Here is a 23,737-nt window from a genome sequence, read left to right on the forward strand (position 1 = left end):
AAGGGCAAAACTTTTTATTGCAGCCTGGTGGTTTCACCTCTGCTATGTGCTGGCAGCACACTCAGAGCAGCTCCACCGGGAGTGCTTCCTTGTGTGTGTGAGTAAGTGTACATTGCATGCACGTGAAAAACTCTGCAGAAACTGGAGGGGAAAAAGGCTGCTGGCACCAGAATCCATCCACATGTAATAAACTTACAGAAAGATGAAATTATAGAAGTAGGAAAATCAGTATAGAAGCATAAAAGGTTCTTGCAAAATTGGCCCCTACTAGCTCAGCTTAATTCCCTGGCTAAATGAAATCTGTTTTGGTTAGCAACAAATACAAGAGACAGATAAAACAGTGTGAAATGCATTGCCATAATCCCAGTTTAGCAAGCCTGTTGGGTTAAATCTTGTTTTCTGACCCTGGAAACAGACTGGAGTATTTGGTCCTTAGGCTTTTAATGCAGAGTCATAGCACATGTAGAACACTGAACAGGATTTCCTTGTCATGAACTTCCTCAACTGACAATCAACCAACCAGTGATTTTATCATGAACAAAATCATTTACACAGATGCAACCATGGAGTTTTTCTTGGGAAGGGAGCATAGGCCATCCTCCCACAGCATGTCCCAGCTAGTGGTGCTTGGTGTGGTGAATGAACACCCAGCCTTGGGGCAGTAAAACTCCCTGTTTTCTATATGGCCTCTTGCTGTGCCCCACTGCCTTCCCTTTCAGCTTTATTTCTGTCCCCCAAAACCACATCTCTGCTCTCAAAAAGGGCTTGGGCTGGATTAGGGTTTACTAAGGGTCAGACTTGTTCCACAGTTTTCTTTTTCCAAATAGTCTCTTGATCTGTCCATGGGGTTTTTTAGAGCTCTGCTTTTGTATAGTATTTGCTGTGAACATTCAGAGGGCTGGGCTCACATTTTCTTTCCATTGCAAGATCCCTCACTTGTTTCTTCCGTCTGCCAGGAATGTGAACACTACCTGTGGCCTGAAAGTCAGTGTTCTTCTAGCCTGTGCATCATTTGCAGCAATAAAAACATAGTTAACTCTGCTGTTAGTGACCTGAGAGCCAAAGTGTGAGCCATGCAGTCCTCCCTCAGCTGTCAGTGCTGTGTGTTGCTAATAGGAAGAGAAAAAAAACGAATAAAAACTTGTTTCTGTCAGTGAAATAAGCAGCTATGACTCAATGCACACCAGGGACTGATCAGTTGAGTAAGAAGGTATCTTTTTCATTCCCTTCTCTTCATAACCAGTGACACTTTGGCTTCAAAATGAATAACACAATAATGCTACATAGAGCCAAAGGCTTATCTTTAATGTTTTTCCCCAAAAAATTTAGAAGTTGGAAAGCAAATGGAAATTTAAACAAAACAGATATTAATTTTATTCTCCTGCTCCATTATTTTACCTACTTTTCTCCTCCTATGCTTCTGACAGATGTCAGTCTAACCAGGAGGGATGGAGTCACTCCTCCTTCCAGAGGTGACTGTATCATGTTTTGATAGAGACCTGCTGCCAAGAGCTGGAATTGATTTATGTTTCAACTTCAAGATTCCTGTCAGCTTGGATCACAGAACTTTTCTAGCTGAAGGAATCAGCCAATAGCCCAAACCCCTCTCTGAAGGGACTTCAGTTCAGTCTAATCTGGGTGCTCAGGCAGCAGCAAGTAGTCTGTAGCTAACGCCTCTGTAGCAGTTCTCAGATACATGAACCAATCATTCATCCACCCTTTCAAACTGCAGCTACCCAACATCAAACCTGGGATGACAGCCACCAGCAGCTCTGGATTAGATTCTCAAAATCCCCCATTTCTGACATTTGGCACCAAAATCTTAGGAAAAGGCGGAGATGGCAGGTGCATGCTGACTGCTAAAATCAACTTACATGCATCTGACAGACAGCTGTCAAGTGAAGAGCTCTAGAATACCTGACCTCCAGCTTGCCTAAGCAACTTCATTAAAGAAATGTACTGTTTGAGTTCTCATTTTTGCAACCTATAACACGCAACATCTCTTCCACCATTAGCAGCCCCACTGAGCTGAATCACACAGGACTCATTTGGTGTATTGGACATGTGCCTGACTCACAGGGAGGGAGGTGGCTCAAAGCAGTGACCCAGGTCACAGGGATGGCTCACAGCACCAGCCAGGCCATGGCCTCTGGCCAGGCAAGCACACAGTGTGCTGCATCCTGAGCAGCACAGCTTCCCTGTGTTGTGCTCTGCCCATGCCCTGTGAGCAGCACAGCTTCCCTGTGTTGTGTTCTATCCCAGACCCTGTGAGCAGCACAGCTTCCCTGTGTTGTGTTCTGTCCCAGACCCTGTGAGCAGCACAGCTTCCCTGGGTTGTGTTCTGTCCCAGACCCTGTGAGCAGCACAGCTTCCCTGTGTTCTATCCCAGACCCTGTGAGCAGCACAGCTTCCCTGTGTTGTGCTCTGTCTCATGCCCTGTGAGCAGCACAGCTTCCCTGTGCTCTGTCCCAGACCCTGTGAGCAGCACAGCTTCCCTGGGTTGTGTTCTATCCCAGACCCTGTGAGCAGCACAGCTTCCCTGTGCTCTGTCCCAGACCCTGTGAGCAGCACAGCTTCCCTGTGTTGTGTTCTATCCCAGACCCTGTGAGCAGCACAGCTTCCCTGTGTTCTATCCCAGACCCTGTGAGCAGCACAGCTTCCCTGTGTTCTATCCCAGACCCTGTGAGCAGCACAGCTTCCCTGGGTTGTGTTCTATCCCAGACCCTGTGAGCAGCACAGCTTCCCTGGGTTGTGTTCTGTCCCAGACCCTGTGAGCAGCACAGCTTCCCTGGGTTGTGTTCTGTCCCAGACCCTGTGAGCAGCACAGCTCCCCTGTGTTCTATCCCAGACCCTGTGAGCAGCACAGCTTCCCTGGGTTGTGTTCTGTCCCAGACCCTGTGAGCAGCACAGCTTCCCTGGGTTGTGTTCTGTCCCAGACCCTCTGCCCACTGTGCAGACAAGTCTTGAGGGATCACAAATCTACCCAAGAAACCCTGCCAGGCATGGGCTCTTCTGAGATATGGCAGAGGCCACCACAGTCCCTGAAATGGAGGTGTGCCTCCAGGAAGGCATGACACAGAAGCTCATGAGACTAGTGAGAGCTAAATTTGGGCATCTCTATGACACTGATGAGATGCTGTAGGTGCTGTGACCCAGTGGCCTGCATTGTTCCAGTGAGGAGTCCTGGATATCTGAGCAGGATTAGGTCCTAGACAGGCATTTGTCAGTCCCACTGCACAGCCTAAGAAGGTGCAAATCAATTCTGGAGATCTGGCTACCACCATGCATGCTGAGGGTTTGGGAAGACTAGTTGTACTTTTGCTGACTTGGACACATGTTGAGATACCTTCAAATCCCTCTATTGTGTAAAAGAGGGAGTGATACAACCAGGCAATGCCCCAAAGCCCCTTCAGGATGGCAGAAGGACACCCAGGCTTTCTCACAGCAGGATGTTTCTCTTGCAGCAGACACTCCAGCAGTGTCTCCAGTGGAGACTCACTGTGAGATGACAGCAGTCACTCTGATGGCAGCATTACTGCTGCTGAATGACAGAAACTAAGCTGATAATAGTTCCTGTCTGACAGCAGAAATGTGTCCACCCCAGGGCTTCAGCCAGCTCTGTGACCAGCCAGAAGGAGAAGGAATGGCAGCAGCCACCCACTCCTGCAGCTGGGACTGCTGTGCTGGCCACATTGAATTTGGATTCCACGGGTCTGGGTTCTTTACTCACCCTCTAGCACTCTCCTATCACTCAGTGAGCACCAAGAGCTTTAAAAGGAGGAGTGACTGTACCTGGTCATTGTGGCAGCATCAGTGAGGATACAGTTGGGCACATTTCTGAGTAATGGCTTTGTGTCATGACACAACATGTTTGGATCACCTATGTAAAGTTTTGGGGTTACAGCCAGTAATAAGATGAAAAAGAACAGATTCTCATCCTCCCTCTCTGGTTATGATAAGGGAAATATGCCTTTTCTCCAGGAAAAAGTGAAATTTCCCACTAGGAAGAGAGATTTTGTGTGTGTGTGAGTATTTCACACTGCTTTATTAGCTGTCAACTGTACAAGCTAATCAAACATACTTTCATAACAAAAAATATTTTTTAATTGCATGACAATTATAAATTTGGATGATGAATGAGGAATCATATTGCAAAAGCGACAGAACATTCAAAACATCATTTCAGATTTCATCCTGCTCTAGCATCTTTTTTCTTGCATCTTCTATGAACCTAAGCTCTTCAATTTCCCCCCAAACACATGGTCATTGGGCTGCAAATGGGACCTGGTGCAGCTCCAGCTGGCTTCCTGCCACCTACACCCATGGGAGCAGAAACAGCCCTGCTCCTGACCATGTCTGAACACAAGAGATACACTATAGCATAATTAGAAAAGATTAACACATCACTCAATCCCACAGGGTCATGCAAGCATTTAGGACATGGGAATGGTGTCAGTTCCTGATTTAAGGGCCTCAGTTACAGATATGACAAGCTAGCTGTAAAGTAGCAGAAAAAAACCCCACTATGCAATCTATCTTTCTTTCTGAACCAAAGCTGCCAGTAGGTACCCAACAAAATGTCCACCAGAACATGCAAAATTCATGTCTGACAGATCACACTTGGGTCCAGTGCTTTGACTGTGTGGTTTCATTTCAGTTCTGTGTAAGAACACAGCCCAAAGGCCACTCCAACTGCTGCTTCAGCAGCACTGGACTAAAGGCAAAAAAAGATTTTTCCCATATCCTGCAAGCAAGGTAAGGACCCCTTTTTTCCTCTCCAAAGATAATGTGGTCAGAGAAATTTTTAGAAGAGCTGTACTTTTCTGGCAGATGTACCCTTTCTCCTTGAGATCTCCTAAATTCTGTTTTCAACATAAGATCAGATGCCCAGGAGGCCACAGATTACTTCTGAGGGTCAAAAGGTAACTAAGGAAAACAAGGTTTCTATTTGCTGTACTGGATCAGTGGATTTCCTTGAAATAATGTGGGCTCACCAGCTGGAAGAGGTTGCAGAGCAATGTGCTGAGCAGCCTGACAGAAAGCTATAAGAGAAAAGTCATGGAAAAGAACATCAGTTTTTAAAAGTTTATCCCCCCTGAGCAATATCTGCATCACCAAGGCTAAATGCTTGCAAATGTATCTCTTCAGGATGTTCCTCTGCCATGAAATAGGGGAACAGAAATTTCCCTCATTCCTTACATCCAGTCCATAGAACTGCTGGTGAATCATAAGTGAAGTGGGTGGTAAAGGAAAGAAGACAGAAAGAGAAGAGAAGGAAATGTAACAGATCTGCTATCTGTGAGTAATAAGGGCAGCTACGGAGAGAAAACTGTTTATCCCTTGCAATTACTAAGTGTACCTTTCATCTTCATCACTAAACTTTGGTAATGAGATTATGCCATTTGGCTATGAAAAACATCATTTTAGCTCCACAGTATCCTTTCCCCAAGGATTTCTGCAAACATTGCCTCAAACATCAAACATGCATATTTTAATGAACTGTATTAGTCTGCCTTCTGTTAAACTACAGTTCAAAACACTAGTGTTAATGAGTTCTCCCCATTTCTGATAACATAAAACTAGCTAGGGAAAAAATTTACTTTTTGCTGACGGGGGGTTGAAATGAATTGTGTTTAACAAATCAAACAAAACTAGTTTTATTTTTACATTCATTTATACTGTGTAGCTTGGGGGATGAAGCTCAGTGCTGCCATCAGTGAAGCCTTCCTGGTTTCCCCCTGTAGGGACTGTCCAGTTTGCCATGCTGTGCTGTGCTGCCTTGTGTGTGCAGGTTGAACTCTGCCCTCACAGCAGCCTGCAAAGTGTGAGTGAGAGCGACTTTCAGTGTAATTATTTTGGATCTGCACCCAGGTGTAAGTGGGAGCAACACCCAAGTGCTGGAAGGAGCAAGCAACAGTTTGGGGAATTTTTGCTGGCAAGTGAGGGCAGGGACACCAGGAAGATCTGACAGCCTCACCTTGTGCCAGGCTTGCTGCATTTGCTGCCAAGGGTGGAGCTGCCCCTCCATCCTCACAAACAGGCTGCCACAAATGTGCACGATATTCCTGCTATCTGCTCTGACTGCTCACAGCAGCTCCCTCCATTCCTTCCATTCTAGGATGAGGCCCCACGGGGCAGCTGAAGCATCTCATTTTTGGCAAAGAACCTCATTCCCATGAAAGTAAGCATGGTTTTCACACCACCATTTAATAACATGGCAAGAATCTCATGCATTAGACTCATTTTCTTGCTGCCATGGCTTGAGAAATACATACTGCTGCAAAGCAAGCTTCCAAAAAGTGGAGTGGTTTGTCAAACTTGCTTTCTCCTCTCTGACAATGGTTTAAAAAATACTCAAACATACTTCTGCCTGCACTATTTAGTGCTATTGCAGACTTTGCACCTTTCTTCAATCTACACCACACAATGTCAATCAGCTTAACTAGAGGAGAAAAATTTCTGGGGAGCAGAAGCGTGTGTGTGCATAAGTTCTGTCCTGGCCAAAGCGCGCAGCCAAAAGTGGAAAGAGCTCACATGGATAAAGACAAACCAAGCTGTAAGAGTCTAGCCTGGGCTTAAAAGACTGTGCCCTCTGACCCCAGGTTTGAAAGCAGTTTGAAAAGCAGCCTGTAAAATACCAGGCAGATACGGTTGCCTATGCTGGCTGCCCAGATCTAAATTTCTTCTTCACCTTAGCCAGGATAAAACCCTTGATCCTCCTTTCTGGTTGCTCAGGGGCCAGGACTGTGTCACAGGCTGGCCCCACAGCTGAGTTCATGCCTCTCTGTTCATCACCCTCATCTGCCTCATCTCATCTGCCTCAGCTCTCTAGAGCAGGGTGAGCCATGGCATCATTTCCCTCCTGCCTCTGTCAGCACCACACATCTCACCACACCTCTTGGCACCTCCTGGAGGACAAAGTCACTCATTCCCTGGAGCTCCCTCTCTGTCCTATGACAGCTGAGGCTACAGTGAGAAGCATCATATTTAGGTAAGAATAGTTCAGTGAGGCAGCTGGGAACCTGAGTGATTAGTAGGTAAAATTCTTCCTCCAGGCTTTTTATATCATCATTTATATCCCCAAAATGCAGGAAATGCCAGAGACCTTCACTTGTGGAGATGAAAAAGCACTGAGTAAAGGTTTTACAGCACCAAACCTTTGTGTCACCATCACAGTGTAGTGACAATTTTTAGTGATTTTTATACGTATGGCATATAAAATTAACAAACATAATTTATTGCCCTCTCACACTGTAGTTGAATGTTTTACACAGAGGACCTATTCATCACTCTCTAACTAGTACAAACAAACAGGCTTCCACAGTGTTGATTGATGGATATATTGGGTTTCTTTACTGCTGCTGCTGCTCATACTACTCTTGAATTAATAACTTGGAGTTTACTTTGCACATTGTTATGTTATTTTTAAAGAGCATTTGGAACACCTAAACCCTGATTCTTATTAACACTAAGTCCTTGTTACACCAAAGTGGTCTGAAGATGTAATTAAAGTTTTCTTCTATTAAAAATTCTTTCCTATGGTCATAATGATATAAAGGGGATCTCCACCTGAATCAGAATCAGAGACAAAATTTTTGCTTAGGAACTTGTGATGGCAGGGAGGAGTAAATGGTTTTTCACTATTTCCCCAGATCACTCTAGGATCAACAGCAGTCTTTTGCACATAATGCAAAAAAGCAGACATTAGTATTATGGTGGCTTTACTCTTTGAAAAAACTTTCCCAGAGGTGCTGCTGCTGATCACATCGCCGTGCCTGCTGCAGAGCTGAAAAGCAAACACTACATCCACTTCCACAAGGTCTGGGGCTGCTGGGCCAAAATGGGCCATGAAACAACATGAAATCAACCAAGTGAAAAAAATACTGCCCCAATGAAAGTCTGGAGGTTAAGTGATTGTAAAATTCTTTGGGGAGACATGGCTACGATGAAGTTCCCCCAAACCTGGCACCATTTCTGGCACACTTGTATCAGTAATCTCATTGCTATGGTCAAGCAGCCTTATTTCTGTGGCTCCAAACAGAACTGTGTGTTAGAGCAGTCACCCTCAGAGTGGTCAAGAGATGTTCAAAGGTGGACTATAGGAGCAGAGCCACTACATGCTGGGACTGTGTCCAATATATCTTCCAGATTCTGCCATGTAGGCATTATGAGTGCAGCTTTGCCTCTACATCATACTGTCTGACTGCCCTCTGCAAACATTTCTTCTGAATTTGCCCAACTCTAGGTTTCAATCCATGCTGACTTTTGGTTTCCACAGTGTTGTGTAGCAAAGATGCCTACAGGAAGTGTTCCCTGATATTGGGGATAAGATACCTTCCTCCTGCTTGTTTTGCTGCCTGATGATATCAATAAGTGCCTACAACCTTCCTGCTGGGAGACAGTGATTATTTCTTCCTAGTTTGTCTTCCCCATGATCTCTGTCCATATGTTCTCTCTCATCCTCACTGTCTGAAAAGTCTCAGAGTAATTGCAGGAAGCTGTTTCTTCCCTGCCACATGTTGCCTGAGCTGGACACACAGGTTGTTTGGGATGCAAACACCTAGAGGTGCAGGAAGCATTATTCCATATGTATATGTACATGTGCCTACATGAGTGTTTGAGAGCTCACTTCCCACTTCCACCACACTGACTCCTGCCCTTTACATTGCTGTTTGGAGCAAAACTGGGGAGGGAATTTGAGGTGAGTACAGACTTTGTTTCCTTCTCATTCACTACAGGACGTTTCTCACAGGAACTCTGTAACACCCTGAACTGATGGCAAAAAAAAGGCAGACCTGAGTCTGAACGAGGAAGAAAAACCTCATTTCCACCCAATATTTGACAGCATTGGCTAGAAAATTAAAATATTTAAATGTATCTTTTGTTTTAAACTGTTGCTTATTAAATAAAGCAATTATGAACAATATTTGATTAACATTTCAATAAGGACAGAGTTGCCCTCTTCATCATCACACATGAAAATATATTCACCTTTGTGTAAATAGATATATATGAAGTAGTTGAGATGCCAATTCAGACGTTTTGGTGTGAAATCAATTTCTATTGTGCTCTACATCTGAAGTGTAGCTCTTACCTTACATCTATTTGCCATTTTGAAGTGCTAAGGTTCTACTGTAGTGTACACAGCTCATTTCTGTCTTACAAATATCAACAGATAGGGCCTCCCTCAGCACAGAATGTAAACCTATTAATTTTTAAAATGGTTTAAGCCATACATATTTAAATATTAATGAAATTAAATTCTGACCACTTTGGCTGCTGAAACCTCTAAATCATTAAAAGGAAGTTTCTTCAAAATACTTTGATATTTGCAGAATTCTTTGCCTGTCTGAAGTTTTAACAGGGGAGTGCTTGGTCAAAACATTTTAATTTGAACATTTTTTACAAAACCTGCAAAGTTGATACTTGTTCTGAATCCAACTCTATTTTGAAGGCTAAAATTAAAGCCATACTTATGCATTTAAATTGATGGCATGTTTTTACAAATACTGATCTACTTCATCTCTCCTCAACTCAGCCACCTTGTATCACCTTTTTAGAAGCACCACATGTGTAGCAAATGCTTTCACTTCACCAGCTGTGTTAGAAAAAGTGTTGATATCACCATCTCAATTTTTAACCTTTAAAGAACAGTTAATAGTTATCCACTTCACAGAAGCTTTATGGATGAATTAGTGTGTAGAAAACAATTAGCATATATTACATAATTTCATTACTTCTGCTATCACTACTATCTCTGATCCTACTGATATTTGTGCATGAACTCAATTTGGTTTAGCTTTTGCTTGTAGCATTTGCATGGCTAAAATAACACCAAATCTGGGCATTCTGTCCTTTTTTTTTTTTTGGTTTCTTTTGGTTTTTTTTTTTGGTTAAGTAACATTTATAGTATAATTCCAGCTTATGCATTGTTTTGTTGCCACAAAAAGACCAGAGATGTAAGAAAAATTTGGGAAAAGCACAATAATGACTATCCCAAATATTTATCCTGCGGGACAGAGAGACCAAAAGGCACCTTGGAAATGTCATTTGAGAGGATATGGGGCAGCAGCCATTTGTTTGTTTCTTGCCCTGAGAGTAACACACTATGTTGTCCAGATCTATAGGCTCAAATGCAAATATCAGGACAAAGTTATCTAATTAGCAGCCTCCCAGCTGCCTCTGGGCTTTACATGTTGTTTTTGTCAGGGTTGGTTTTGTATAGTAGTCTGGTCTGTTTGAAGGAACATAATGAAGGTGATTAAAATGATTCATTAACATTGTGTCCATTTGAGCAAACAGTCCAAACATTTCTATATTCCCTGGTATCAAGTGCAGTGATCTTCACACTGATGTCCAAAGATCTTCTAGCTTTTTAAATTTTTCCACAGCTTGACTTTAATTAATGTTTCATGTGCAAGTTTATATACAATTACTGTTCCAACTGACTAGCTTTCAATTTGATTTGGATTCTTTTGGAGGAGGAGAGGGAAGATATCCTCACAACAGACCATATATTTAAATGAATGTCTGTAAGCCTGTCTGGTGTCCCTAGCCATGGGACATCTACTCCACTTAGAGGTGGTTTCCACAGATCCCCACTTGGTTCCAGCAAAGAAAGGGACATATGAGGTGCCAGTCAGAACACCTGTTTGTATTTTGCTGTGAAAACAGAGTAGTAGAAAAGAATCCCATCTTTAAACTGAGCACTTTGCTATGACATATCTAACATTTATTCTAAATTTTACCTTAAAAGCAGTAAGATTTTTGGCCACCAGCACTCTCCTTGGGAAAGCCAAACAGTTGGGAATGTGCTGTTAATTTCCAGCCTAAATTTACTTATGGCCAATATCAAAAGTGGTTACTAGGTGCACTGGTTGGAAAACTTGTCAGAAGAAAAACAGAGGTGGATATGTTAAAGCTATATGGTTTTTGGATAAACATTCTCTAGATCTGCATTAATAATTTGGCTATGGACACATAAGTCCTACTTTGCAGCTTAAAAAATATCAGGTTTTAATAGGGAGATGAATGTTTGTATCTCCAAAAACTCAATTTCCTCAGTATTTTCAGATGGTGAGTCCAACATTCCAGGTAGCATTTCTGTAGGATTAAAATCCTGTTTTAGGTTTTTTTTTTTGTTGTTGTTGTTTTTGTTTTTGTTTTTGTTTTTTGTTTTTTTTTTTTTTTTTTTTTTTTGTTGTTTTTTTTTGTTTTTTTTTTTCAATACAGTGTATATATATATATATATATATATATATATATATATATATATATATGTCTGTAGGAAACATTTATGAAGAATGGCTCCAGTGCTGCCTAGGGCCCTGGAGTGTGGCCCACCAAGCAGTGCTTCTGAAAAGGATGGGTGGCCTTGATTGCACTTCAAATACGAAACAAGATTTTGACAACACAGCTGTACTTAGCCCACAAACTAACTTCCATGTTTTCCAAGGAAGCCTGTAATTTGTGGATTGAGAGTTATTTACTTCTCTTAAAAATAAACTCAGCAGTGAAAGCCCTATGTGAGGAAGAGATGCCAAAATCAAGGACTGTGGCACACTTGGGTGTCCTGCATAGACATGATGGTTGTGCTGCTTTCTCACTGTGCTCAGCAGCCCACATGGCTGTGAGATATTTCTCCATGCTGTTTCAGCTCCCCAGAGCTGGGTGCTGAAGAGGAAGAGAGGAAGAAGGGCTGAGAAAGGACAGTCAGTGGGCTGGAAACACAGGATGAGAGCTGCAGGATTCACAGTAATGATAGGGCTGAGAGGAAGACAGCAAAAGAGAACTTTGCATGCTCCTTGTGCCATGAGGCTGGCATTGCACAGCAGGCCAAAAACAGAAGAGTACCTTTGGATTTTTTTTTCTTTTTTTTTTTTTTTTTTTTTTTTTTTGGGAAAGCCCTTGCCAAAGATAAAAAAAGCCAGTTTGTATATTGCTGCTAGGAATATGCTAGTGAAACAAGTGAGCTGGTCACACAAACGACTTGTTCAACAAGTGGCAAAAGCCAGGTAAAGTTCAACAGCTAAGTCTGGAAATTAGATACCCAGATTGTTCTGGACTTGCTCTGGTTCAGTTGATGCAGCAGATAAACAGTTAATGCCATTACTGAACAAATGGCAGTGATCAAAAACCAACAGGAAAAAGCCATCACTTGCCATAATGTGAGCAAAACTATTGCACTGAACACCCTCCCTGCTGGGAAGTGGCAACACTAGATAAAAGCAATGGAAAAAAATAAGTATTTTGGAAAAAAACCCCTCCCTGCCCCAAATACATTTCTTCCTGATGGAAATTTTTAAAGTCCAGTTATTACTGTTAAGCCAGGTTTGTTCACAGGAAAAACAGAGAGTGATGGAGCTGAAGAAAGTGTCAATTCTCAGCCTGTGGAATGCTCATAAGACCCACTTTAGCTTTCGTGATCCCACGCATAATGAGGCCCATGGAGTCTGTTGTAGGGAGAAAACAGTGAAGAGAGACAGGTAGCATACTTAGAATGCTGCAGAAAGGGTTAAAAGTGGTCAGTTCATCACTCTTCTGTGTGGTGCCTTGGAAGTTTTCACAACACCAGATGTGTGAAAAAAAAAAGAAGAAAGCAAGCCCAGTGAACACCAGTAGACATCCTGGTGCCCTGGAAGCAGTTAAATTAACACCCAGCAGGGACAAATTTGCAGCTTTGGGAACAAGGTTAAAGTTAGTCTGTTTTCATTCCTGGAGTGAATTTGTAAGTGTATGACAGTGAAGTACAGCCTGGGAAGGAGCAGGCAGCTTTGGATTAAGGATGGATAGCCAGAATTTGCTCCCACCCTCCCTCCTCCCACTCTGTTTTGCACTTAGGCTGTGAAGCTCCCAATACTTCTGCTAATCCCTCTGTCTTCCCATGTCTTTTACCAGTTCCAGTAGGAAAGAAAAAAGCAATTTTTTTTCCCCATTCTAGCTGAAACCAGACAGGACTGGAGTCACCCCAGCAAAACCTGCTTTAGCTGGGATTGCAGTTAACAGTCCTTTGGAGAAATCTAGTTCTGCAATGGATGAAGTTGGATGCTTTTCTAACTAGAACCAAAGCACTAAATCCTTTAGTAATTCATCACTCAGTTGGAGCCGGGCTGTGGCCCGGCTTGCAACCACTGCAAATTATAGAAAAGGCTGGAAAAAGAAAAGTCTGTGAGAGTACATCTAAACCATCTTCTCAGAATTACAGAAAGCCCTCACAGTCCCTCTCCCTCTTACAAGTTACATAACAAATTGGATCCACAAAAATACCATCTTTCCTCATTTTCACACCTTGGGTATTGCAAATATTTTGGCATCAGTCAATCATGGGGAACTTTGCAACCAAGGTGGATTACACAGCTTCTTATGAAGGCCTGAGAAGTCCAATCTCCATGATTCTTCCTCATGTATATCTTTGGCAAACCCTCAAACAGCCTTCACAGAGAGGTGGTTGATGCCCCAGGCATGTCAGTGTTTAAGAGGCATTTGAACCTTATAAAATTTTTGGCCAGCCGTCATTTGGTGAGGCAATTGGAGTACATGACCATTGTAGCTCCCTTCCAACTAAACTGTTCTATATATTCTATTCTATAAGTTGGTTATGCAATGGCTACACTTGCAGCTGGAGATGGTGGAGGAGCTGCAGGGTCCCCTGAAGGAAGGAAACCAGAGAAAGGGTTGTATTAGCTACTTCCCAGTGGGGCAAATATGCTGCTTATTCTGTCTCCCTGGCTGTGGAGACTGACAGGATGAACAGCACAGCCTGAAATGCATCATATGTCCTTCCAGCTGGCAATTTGAAGGGCCCAGGGCTGCATTTCCTGCCCTGTCCTGTAGACTTCCTGCAGATGCTTTGGGAGCTACTGGACACATGCCCTTATGCTCCTTCACTTATTCTTGGCATAGGATACAGAAACAGTTTTAAAGTGTCACCAATCTTCCACTTCCCCATTGCAAAGGCTGTATGTTCTTGTCCCCTGTGTATCAGTAGCTCCTATCCTGCTCCATTTTCTCCCACACTATTTCCCTTGGATGCCCTGTCTTCCTCCCCCTGCTCCCAGACTCACTCTCAGCTTTCTCCTCCTGAGCTCCCAATCCTTCTCACAAATTCCCTCTCAGCCAAGCCCAATTTGCAGTCTGTATTACCACCTTCCAGGCTTCTTCTTACCCTCAGACTGTCACTCTTCCTGCACTTCACTTCTTCCCCTGCTGCTCTTACAGCTCTGTCCATCCCATCCAATTGCCCTGGATCTGGATCCAGTCCCATCTGGCAGTTTCTTTCCCTTGCACTAAACCTTTTGCTCCCTGACTCTCCCTGCCCTGTACTTCCATGCCCAGTCTCCCTCTTGCAGGCAGCTGTTCACCTTCCACTTCTTCTCCCCTAGGTGAGGTTCCCCACCCCAGCCACCTGAGGTGAGTTTAACTGCTCGCTGTTGCTGGCAGAAGCAATCCCATCTCTATGTGCTCCTGCCACTTTCCTTGTGCTGGCTTTGCCTGAGCCCACAAGCTGAAGAAAACCTACATAGAGAGATAGTTCTAACTACAAAAGGGGTAGTTCTCTGTTGGCCTTGTGAGAGCTCAGACAAGTGCCAGAGCTGGTGCCAGAGGAAGAAGTGGACACAAGGCTTGGGTGCTGAAGGACTTCTTGCTCCCTTCTGAAGCTTCTAGTCTTTAGATCAGCTCTCCTACCCTGTGAAACCTCATGTAAGAGAGTCCAAAGGCTCTGTCCTCCCCTTCTTTTGACATATTGCCACACAACTCAATGTGTGAAAGCAAGTTTCAGTCTGTAGGCCAGAAAGGAAGAGCAGCAGAGCTGGGCTCACAGGTGTTGAGTCTTCTGCAGAGAGGTTATTCCCCACTCTGTGCCTTGCTTGGCTACTCTGAGTGTGCCTTCTTCATGGGTTACATAGGAGGCTTAGGGGGTTCACATGAAATACAGATATCTGGTATCAGAGAGAGGGAGGGATAAATACCCCTCCTTTTACTCAATTACTGTGTTTTCTACTGATTCAGTCTGGTTCAACTCCACACTCTGTCAGAGGATTTTTCTGCAATGGGAAGCGTATCCAACAACTCCAGTGAAATGATTGTATGGCTTTGAATGACTTTCCTTCCTTCCTTCCTTCCTTCCTTCCTTCCTTCCTTCCTTCCTTCCTTCCTTCCTTCCTTCCTTCCTTCCTTCCTTCCTTCCTTCCTTCCTTCCTTCCTTCCTTCCTTCCTTCCTTCCTTTCCTTCCTTTTTTTTTCTTTTCTTTCTTTTCTTTCTTTTTCTCCAAATACACAAGAATATATAAAATATACAGTAACATATCCTTCATCTCAGGGTTTGGCTGGCTTGCTTATTTAGATTATAAATTCTTCAGGGCAAAAACAGTCTCTTACACTGTGTGTGTACATTACCAGAAACAGGCATGCAGCAAATGAAGCAGGCAGATGGTTCTGGAATAGTTCTGTTGGAGCATCTGGCTGATTTTCTGGAACAGCATCACATTCAAATGGTAAATTCACCCGTGAAAACTCACATTAAAGGAACATTACTAGGTCTGTTGCTGTCTTAACAACAGTCATCTGTGGCCTGAGGCAGGTCTCCACCATAAAAACACCAGCAGTAAAAGTGGCTGAATAGAGGAATAAATATTTGCCATTAAAATATTCCTTCATTTTGAACCCCTAGAGAAACAAATTACTGGGACTAAGCACTCTTGAGAACTTTGGGGAATTAGGAAGACTCTAGGGAGAACTGGGGCTTGTTAACTTTTTTTTGTTCTTTGACTTCTTGAGGTACTCATAAATTGCCTACAAACAAGTAAAAACTTACAGGAAAGGGTTTTTCACCATGCCAGCTCCAAATGGTTGTGGAATTATATTGTTTTTCCAGGCTGCCTTTCCAAAATCCTTTCAGGAAGTTGACTCAGGGCTTGACTCTGGCCTCAGATGCACACACAGCAATAGCAGGAATCCTCACTTCAACCAGGTAAGAAGCCCTTGTGGACATCACAACTTTATGGACAAGTTCACAGGTCAAGATAGACTAACTTGCTCCTTAGCAGAGAACCAGATCAAAGCATCCTTAGCCCCTTTTCTTCTGGTCAGCATGACACCTTCACAGTTCCTTATCTCAGACCTGTGCTGCTACACTTCCTTTCCAGTTAATCTAATAAGCACAAACTCATGTCCTGTTTTTGATGATGATTCCTCACTGTACCCTACCACCTTGGGCCTGTAAACTGCAATCTCAGCCACCATCACTGTGGATCTTCTTAGCTGCCTTTTGTTCCTTGCAGCCATCATCATCTTCTATGTACACACTCAGTACTCTGGCTGTCCCTCTGCTTTCCTTCCCTAGCCCATGCCCTCTGTGTCCAACACCAGTTTTTCCCCCCACATCCAAGACAACTGACTGAGTAATGAAGGGTCTTTTGGATCACTGCAGTTCTCAAACCAACATCTCAGGACCTGCAGGTAGGGAGAAGTTTGTATCTATCAGATTCTGTCCATAATACCCATCTGATCTTTGATCTTTCATGAATCAGGTCAATGCTGTCCCTTTGAAACAGGTGCCATTTTTAATCTGAGTTTATACAGTTCTTCACTGAATTACATTTTGCCCTTTCAGTGGACCTCCCAGGCACTTTCACAATGTTAATGCTGACATTAGTGAAGAACTCATCCACGGAAGCTCAGTGATGTTTTTCATTGGTACCTTCATGGCAGTAGCTTCAAAAAGCAGTTCAAAAGAGAATTATCTCATCTACCTCCCAAATACCCCAACCAAGAAGCATTTGACCATGGATAATAATCTACTATTCTTCCAATGTAAATGCTTTATGCAAAGGGTTCAAGAAACCTCATGGAACTTGGAGTGTCTCTGAGACTTTGAATTACAGTATCCTCAGGGACTGACTGTAGTGGGACTGTGCATGTATTTGTTCAGCAAACTGAGCATGAATGATATAAGGCACCATCCAAGAAAACTGTCCATAATGACAATACAGGAACTTATGACATTTTTTCTCTGGTTTCATGCTCATAAATCAGCTATGACCCTGCAATTGATTGTGGTTATTAGGACACACTCAAGTTTTTATTGAGAATATTTAATTCAGAAGTCCTTGTACAAGGGAATGTGACCAAAATGGAGCTATCAAGAAAAGCTGTCATCCTAATATTATTTTTATAGAGAGCATTGAGAGAAAGGTCACATTGTTATTTTCTTACACTATGGAACAGTTTCTATTATTACAGATTCCAAAAGCCTGGAATCGTTGTTATTTATGATCTAAGTCAGATTCAAGTCTTGGTTTATACCAATTACCAAAAGCTACTCTAGGTTTTCTCTCTTCGTTTCACAAATGTTAGTAAAATACTTCCTTCATTTAAAAGAGACAGGTTGCCTCACCAAAACATGTTCTTCTTTTCTTCTATAGTGGTAAACACAGAGGTTTAAGAAAATACTCTTTTGATAAAGAAGACATATTTTCATTGAGAAATTTCAGGGGCTAAATTAGAAATGTAAGTTACTACTCAACAGTGAATGGTAATAAGGGTTTTTTTTATATCTGCACTTTCAAAAAAGCCATTAGTTCTTTTGATCCTGGTGCTTCTTCCTCACATAGCACCCTAACTATCTGAGAATTTAACATATTTTTTATTGAATCCACATGATGTCCATGCTTAAAAAAAAACCAAAACAGGTCGAAGGTCATATTCTGCTTCTTACCATGCTGCTGTGAGTTCAATTACACTCTCCTAAAAATAAATGAAACTTCCCTGGGTTTACACTGAAGAAAATGAGAGAAGAATCACTTTCAGGATCTCTGCAGACCTGCCAGGTTAGTTGAAATACCATCTCTGTGCCTTGGAGATATTTCAGATGATGAAAGCTCACTAAGCTCTGGGCACTGGAAGGATTGGTGCAATGGAATGGTTTGCAAGGGGGGGTCACATCAGCACCCAGAGCTCCTCTGCAGTGGGACATCCCTTGGTGCAGTGCTGATCACTGGCCCTACAGGGAAAATATGCTAGGAGCTGGAACTGGAGAAGGGACTGCTCAGTATTCAGTAGGGAGGAAGACTGGTTGGACTTAAAAGGAGCCTGTTAAGATCTGGTAAAGAAAATGATTTAAGGTGTGCTCCAGCTGGGACCAGTAAGGGCAAATACCAGCACCACCCCTTAAACTGTGACTAATCACAATTTTTGGGTTATTGAAAAAGAGAGATGTGAAAAAGGAGAAGGTGATCCCATCCTCAAAGCAATTCTTAAGGAACAAGGACTTACAAGGCCCTGAGCTCTCCACAAACACTGTTGTACGTTGTATCTACACTGATGTTTCCAGAGCCTTAAAAATATGGACTACTGGTTGTTCATGTAAAGTGGGGGTGAAGCTCTCACGATCCCTTGTGTTATCCTTGCCTCCAAAGCCAAGACTAAATAGGACACATGCCCACATGTAGCAGATGGAGTGGCCTTGCTCTGTTAGGGTTCCTGTTCTCATGAGCTCAGCCTTCTATTCTCCCTTCCCTTGAGCAAATTAAGTTGAATAAAAACAATTGGAGAAAAATTCAGCTTGAAATCCTTGAGTTTAATTTGGCTTTAGGTCAAAACCAGAAGGGGATGAATAATATTTTATTTAGTAGATACAGGCTTTTTTTGTTGTTGTTGTTTTTTGGGTTTTTTTTACTTCTTCACAGAAAATTAATAGTTTTTAGTGAACAAATATAATAGCTGATCAAAAACTCTGAAAATATGTGTGAAATTTATTAGACTAGTTGAAAACATCAAGTCTTCAGTTCAAAAATCTTATGTCTTACTTCAGAAGCATCTCTCACTGACTGGACTGCAATCCTTCAAAAGGGAGAATTTAGACTTCTACCCAGGCCCAGTTACAGATTTTCAGCTGAGGTCCTATAGAAGTATCACAAACCTTATTAAAACTATATAGAATTTGGAGCTGTTAATTATTTCCTAAACAAAGAGAGTGTTTAATTTCTTTGAGTTTTTTCATGACTATGTGTATGTTGCATTCAGATAGACAATAGAAAGGAATCTTTCCCAGAACAATGGAGAATCAAGGAGAGAGGCAAACAAACCCTTCATTCAGATCAATCTTCCAGGAAACCAAGATGATTTCCATCATTTTTATGACTTTTCCCTGGAGGCAAAAGACATCTAATTAGCAAATCCCTCTGTAAGTTTGTTTGGATTTGACACAAAGTGAATATGACAAGCAGAGAAATTATAAGCCTTACATTTCCAGTTAGCCAGTTTGGAGTGATAAAACCAGGCTCAGATGGGTTTTGCAGATCTTAAAGCTTGGGGAGCAAAGATCCAGAGGGTGAGCTAGTTCTGCTAAAAATGTGAATTCATAGTGTTCCAGTCAGTGATTTCTGATGGCAGTGTCACAGCAGTCCTTTATGAATGTGCCCTCACATTACCAGCTACAAAGCATTGCAGCAAGTTATGAGATGGTCCTATAATGATCTGAGGAGTTGAATGATACCAAGCAGAACCAAATCTTGATTTCTCATGCAGAAATAGAGCATGAGTAAAATAAATATTAATCATGAAGTTAATTAGTAAATGCTGGTAATTAATCATGCATTACTTTTAATGATATGTAGAAATCCTCAGAGGTGGGAGATGATCCTTCAGGAAAGCAGACAGTGCAGCCTAAATGAGGTGATGTCCCCATTGCTAAAATGAGCAGCAGTCAACCCACAAGGTTACATTGACCTTTGTTGTCTTTACTGGAAGATAATACAAGCAGTGTCTCCTCCCCCTCTGATTTATTATCAGAGAGGGATTTATGTGGCAAAAAGGCACTGTCCAAGGGGTTGGTGGGCTCTTGCAGCAGTGCAGGCAGGTGCCAAAGGGTTCACAGAACTCATAAATGCTGTCAGATAAACAGTTACATTCAAACTATTTAAAAACCCTGTAATTTATGGACCAATTGTATTTCTAAGTATTGTTCCAGCAACTAAAAAATACTCTAATTGAGAGAGACATAATTGATGTTCTGAACTTCATCAGCACTTTGGAACAACTGCTAAGGATCTCTAAAAAAATCCAGTTATGTCTCTAGAGCATAGAGAAAACAGCATCCTTACTGCAAAAGCCCCATAATCTGTGTCTAAAAAGCTTCCAAGCTTCTCAACTGTGTTGTGGGCCAGGCAGCCACATCTTGCAGGAACAGCTGTGGGAAGTGGTCAGATGACAAGAAACTTTGGAAAATTGGTTTGCAGAAAGAAGTCTGTGATGATAGGCAAAACCCCTTCCTTGGTGTAATATCTAAAGTTTGGCACTCAGCAAAGTTCACTTAGGACAAGTTTCCTAAACCAAAGATCTTGTGGTTGCACAGGTGAGAAATCCTGCTACACTCATGGTCAATCTTAGAGGTACTAATAGGGCCAAAGTGCCAAGTCCCGTCTTGTTGGCTGGCCTCTCTGAGCAGCAGCCCAGGAGGACACAGAGCAAGTAGTTAACATTACCTCAAGCAGAGTTGCTTTCCTGTTTTCATGCCCTTCCAGAATGTGACCCTGCAATTTTTTTTTCAGAAAAACAGTAGTGTTTGCAGAAGTCTTGCCTGTCTCCCCTGTGATGACAGATTGCTGGAAGGTTCATCGTGGCTGAATGAAGGAACTGTTAAAATTCATCTGTGTGCCAGTCTATTAATAGAATGGGGAAATGCACCTAAGAGGAGAGCCCACAGTGGCTCAAGAAGAAGAGGGACAGCTTGGAGACACCTCCTGTAAAAATGCAAAACTGTGCTTGCATCCTGAAAATGCTCATTCTTTCTACGGCATCTTTCAACACAGCAATTTCTCACATCTGCCCAGAGGTTTCACCTGGTGCCTCTTGCTAAGGGACTTGTTGGAGTAAGTAATGGTTAGGTGGTCAGGAAACTTAAAAGGGTTTTAAGAAGAAAGGCATACAACTGTATTTACTCTTTTTAAAGCATCAGCCTGTTCACCCAGTTTGGTGAAGAAACTCCAGCTTGGAATGATTCGTTCACGGTGCTATTTTCTGGGAGTCCATGGAAAAGTTAAGCTTTCATTTTTAAATAGCTTCTTATAGCTTTGTTAACATCTACAGATGATCTCCACATCTACAATTCCATATCTTCAAATATGTTGAGCTCAAATCCCACCCAAACTACTCAGAGTTGCCTAAACATTCCAAATATGTTTTACTTGTTTTGCACCTGGTTTCCAGACTCTGGGGTACAGCAAGTTTGCACATTTTCACTTTGATTGGCAGGTCTGAATCTTGGGATATGAGACCTGGGTGCACAGGGACTTGGCATAGCACAACTAAGATACAACAGCAGGTCTTGTCAGAGTACTGTCTCATGATAACACAGTGGGAGCTGGCCACATGGAATATAATTGAAGACATATCTGTGACAAACTTCTCCTTCATCTCTAAGCATGTATTTTATCCACAGAATATTCCCAAAAGTGTGATGGGTGTTTATGAAGCTCACAGATAAATCTTAATTTTTCTTTGCCAAAGCGATAGCAAATGTGCACACAGTATTTCTTGTCATATCAGTCAAAAGATATCTAAAAACAGAATTTCCTAACCCTGCCTCCCTGGGAAAAATGGTGGCATAAAAATTAACATTGTAAAACACATTATCTAAGATAACATAGGAATTTATTGAAATTTTGACATTCAAAAGAGACTAGATGTTTGTAAGCTAGAAAACTTAGATAGGAATTCAAAATACATCTGCCCTACTCTCTCACCTTTCTGACAAGTATCTACATAATATATAGCAGTGACACATTCATCCCACTGCATGAAAAGTGTTATGAGCATGTGCTTCTTGAAATTCTTCTAAATGTGCATCCAAGATACACCTGAATAGGTGCTAAACATGCCATCAGCAGCTCTGCAGAAGTGCATGCTGCAGGGGTCATTAAGTGCACCAGGACACATCTCCTGCAGGAATGAGGCCAGGCTGGAAAAGCCTTTTTATTTCTTGGACTAGAACAATTCTGTAACAAAGAAGGAGGAATTTGTCTTACCTGTCTGTGCTGCTGAGAGACTGGATACTGCAAACCTGAGATTTGCTGGCTTTGCTGCATTTTCTGAAGCATCATTTTTTGCTGCATTGCTAGGGTTACGTTCGGTGGCCTCTGGAGATTCTGGTTTGGGAGAGGCTGAGCAGTTTGTGGCTGGGGCTGCTGTTGCTGCTGTTGCTGTGGCTGCTGCACGGGAGCTGAACCCTGTGCCTGCTGGGTGTAGTGCAGAAGGGCAGGCTTGTTTTGGGAACCCAAAACCGAAGGCATCTGCTGGTTTGTTTGCTCTGAGTTAAAGTGAAACAAAGGCTTCGTGTTGCCATGATGCTGCTCTAGAGGTGGCTGAGCACTGTTGATAAAGTTTCTGTTGAGGTCCTGAGGCTTCTGTTGCATGATTATGTCCATGGGGTTGCTTTGGGGAGTGGTTGGTTTATAAACATAGTTGTTCATCCCTTTTGCCTGGTTTCCATTCACTGGCACCCCGAGCATTGCTGAGCCTTGTGGGCTGAACTGCTGCTGGCGAAAAGAGGGGCTGGGGATTTTCTCCTGCACAAAGGGTCCAGGGGAAGGTCCTGACGGAGACAGAGTGGACCAGTTGGCTGTCTGGCTCTGCTGCTGCTGTTGCTGCTGAATCAAGGCGTGCTGCTGCCGATTGGCTGCGATCTGTTTGAGCTGCTGTGCATGAGACACCTCCTGCCAGTTAGGCAATGGCCGGCTGGACGCAGAAGAAACCTGCGACACCTGTGTTTGAGGCACTGAGGGGATGGGTGACGAGGCAGACATGGCAGTGCTGGCCATACTGAAGGCTGGACCTGTAGAGGAAGGCCTCATCTGTGGGGAGCCCACAGGAGCCTGATTCATGCCTGCCGCATACTCACTTTTTATCACCATCTTATCCATCTGCAGAGATCGCACAGGGCCCCTCTGGCTCTGCTGCCCAAGGTCAATGTTGAATGGCTCATCTTGTTTTATCGTGGCATTTATCATATTCTCTAGCTCCACATCACTCATTGGTGGCACCGATATGTTAGTCAGTTCATTAAACAGTTCCTGAAGCTCAAGATCCATTTGGTCCCATGACTCTTCCCCATATCTGTTAGGGAACATGTTCTCATGGGATGTCTGGCCATCTAAGTGTTTGCTGCAGGACATTGTTTCTCCTGGTTCTTTCTTTACCTCTTTCAAAGTCATATTAAACATGTCATTCCCACTAGCATGGGTATTGTTTGGAAGGCTGCTGGCCTTTCTTTGTGATCCTTGCCCCACAGTCATAGTTCCTGACATTGACTGGCTTTGGCAATTGTTAACGTGTTGTCCACCTTGTCCCACTGAGATATTGTCACCCACTCTTATCCTCTTAATGTCAAGGAAAGAGCTCTCTGAAACACCATTGGGCCTCTTGTTGACAGGCGACAGATTTACCACCAGCTTTCTCTTCAAGGACCCTTGGAGCTGAAAGAAGCAGAGACAAAAAAATACCATTAGATAATACCAAAGAAATAATTTAATTGCTTGAGGGGCAACAGACAACAGATAGGTAAGCATTGCTCAGAGAGCTCCTCTGGGCTTTTTTTAGTCGATGAAGCTGTGCTGAACTGTAGGCAAATAGGCTTTGAGTGGTGAATCTCCCTGCCGTCACCACCCTTGCCATCAGCATTTTTTGAGCACTGCTGCCTTGTGTTGATCACAGACCCTCTTCCCCTCATAGGTGTGATGAGG

At 42.9% G+C, this 23,737-nt stretch overlaps 1 protein-coding gene across 1 annotated transcript in view; it reads right to left on the reverse strand.

Annotated features, from left to right (window-relative positions):
• MAML2 (mastermind like transcriptional coactivator 2) overlaps nt 1-23,737 on the reverse strand; it is a 207,991-nt gene that overhangs the window by 41,324 nt on the left and 142,930 nt on the right. The window contains exon 2 of the mRNA XM_056493056.1: nt 22,025-23,470. Within this exon, the coding sequence (XP_056349031.1) occupies nt 22,025-23,470 (1,446 nt within the window). The remainder of the gene's footprint in view (nt 1-22,024; nt 23,471-23,737) is intronic.

This window comes from Oenanthe melanoleuca, chromosome 1 (assembly GCF_029582105.1).
Source record: "Oenanthe melanoleuca isolate GR-GAL-2019-014 chromosome 1, OMel1.0, whole genome shotgun sequence".
NCBI lineage: Eukaryota > Metazoa > Chordata > Aves > Passeriformes > Muscicapidae > Oenanthe > Oenanthe melanoleuca.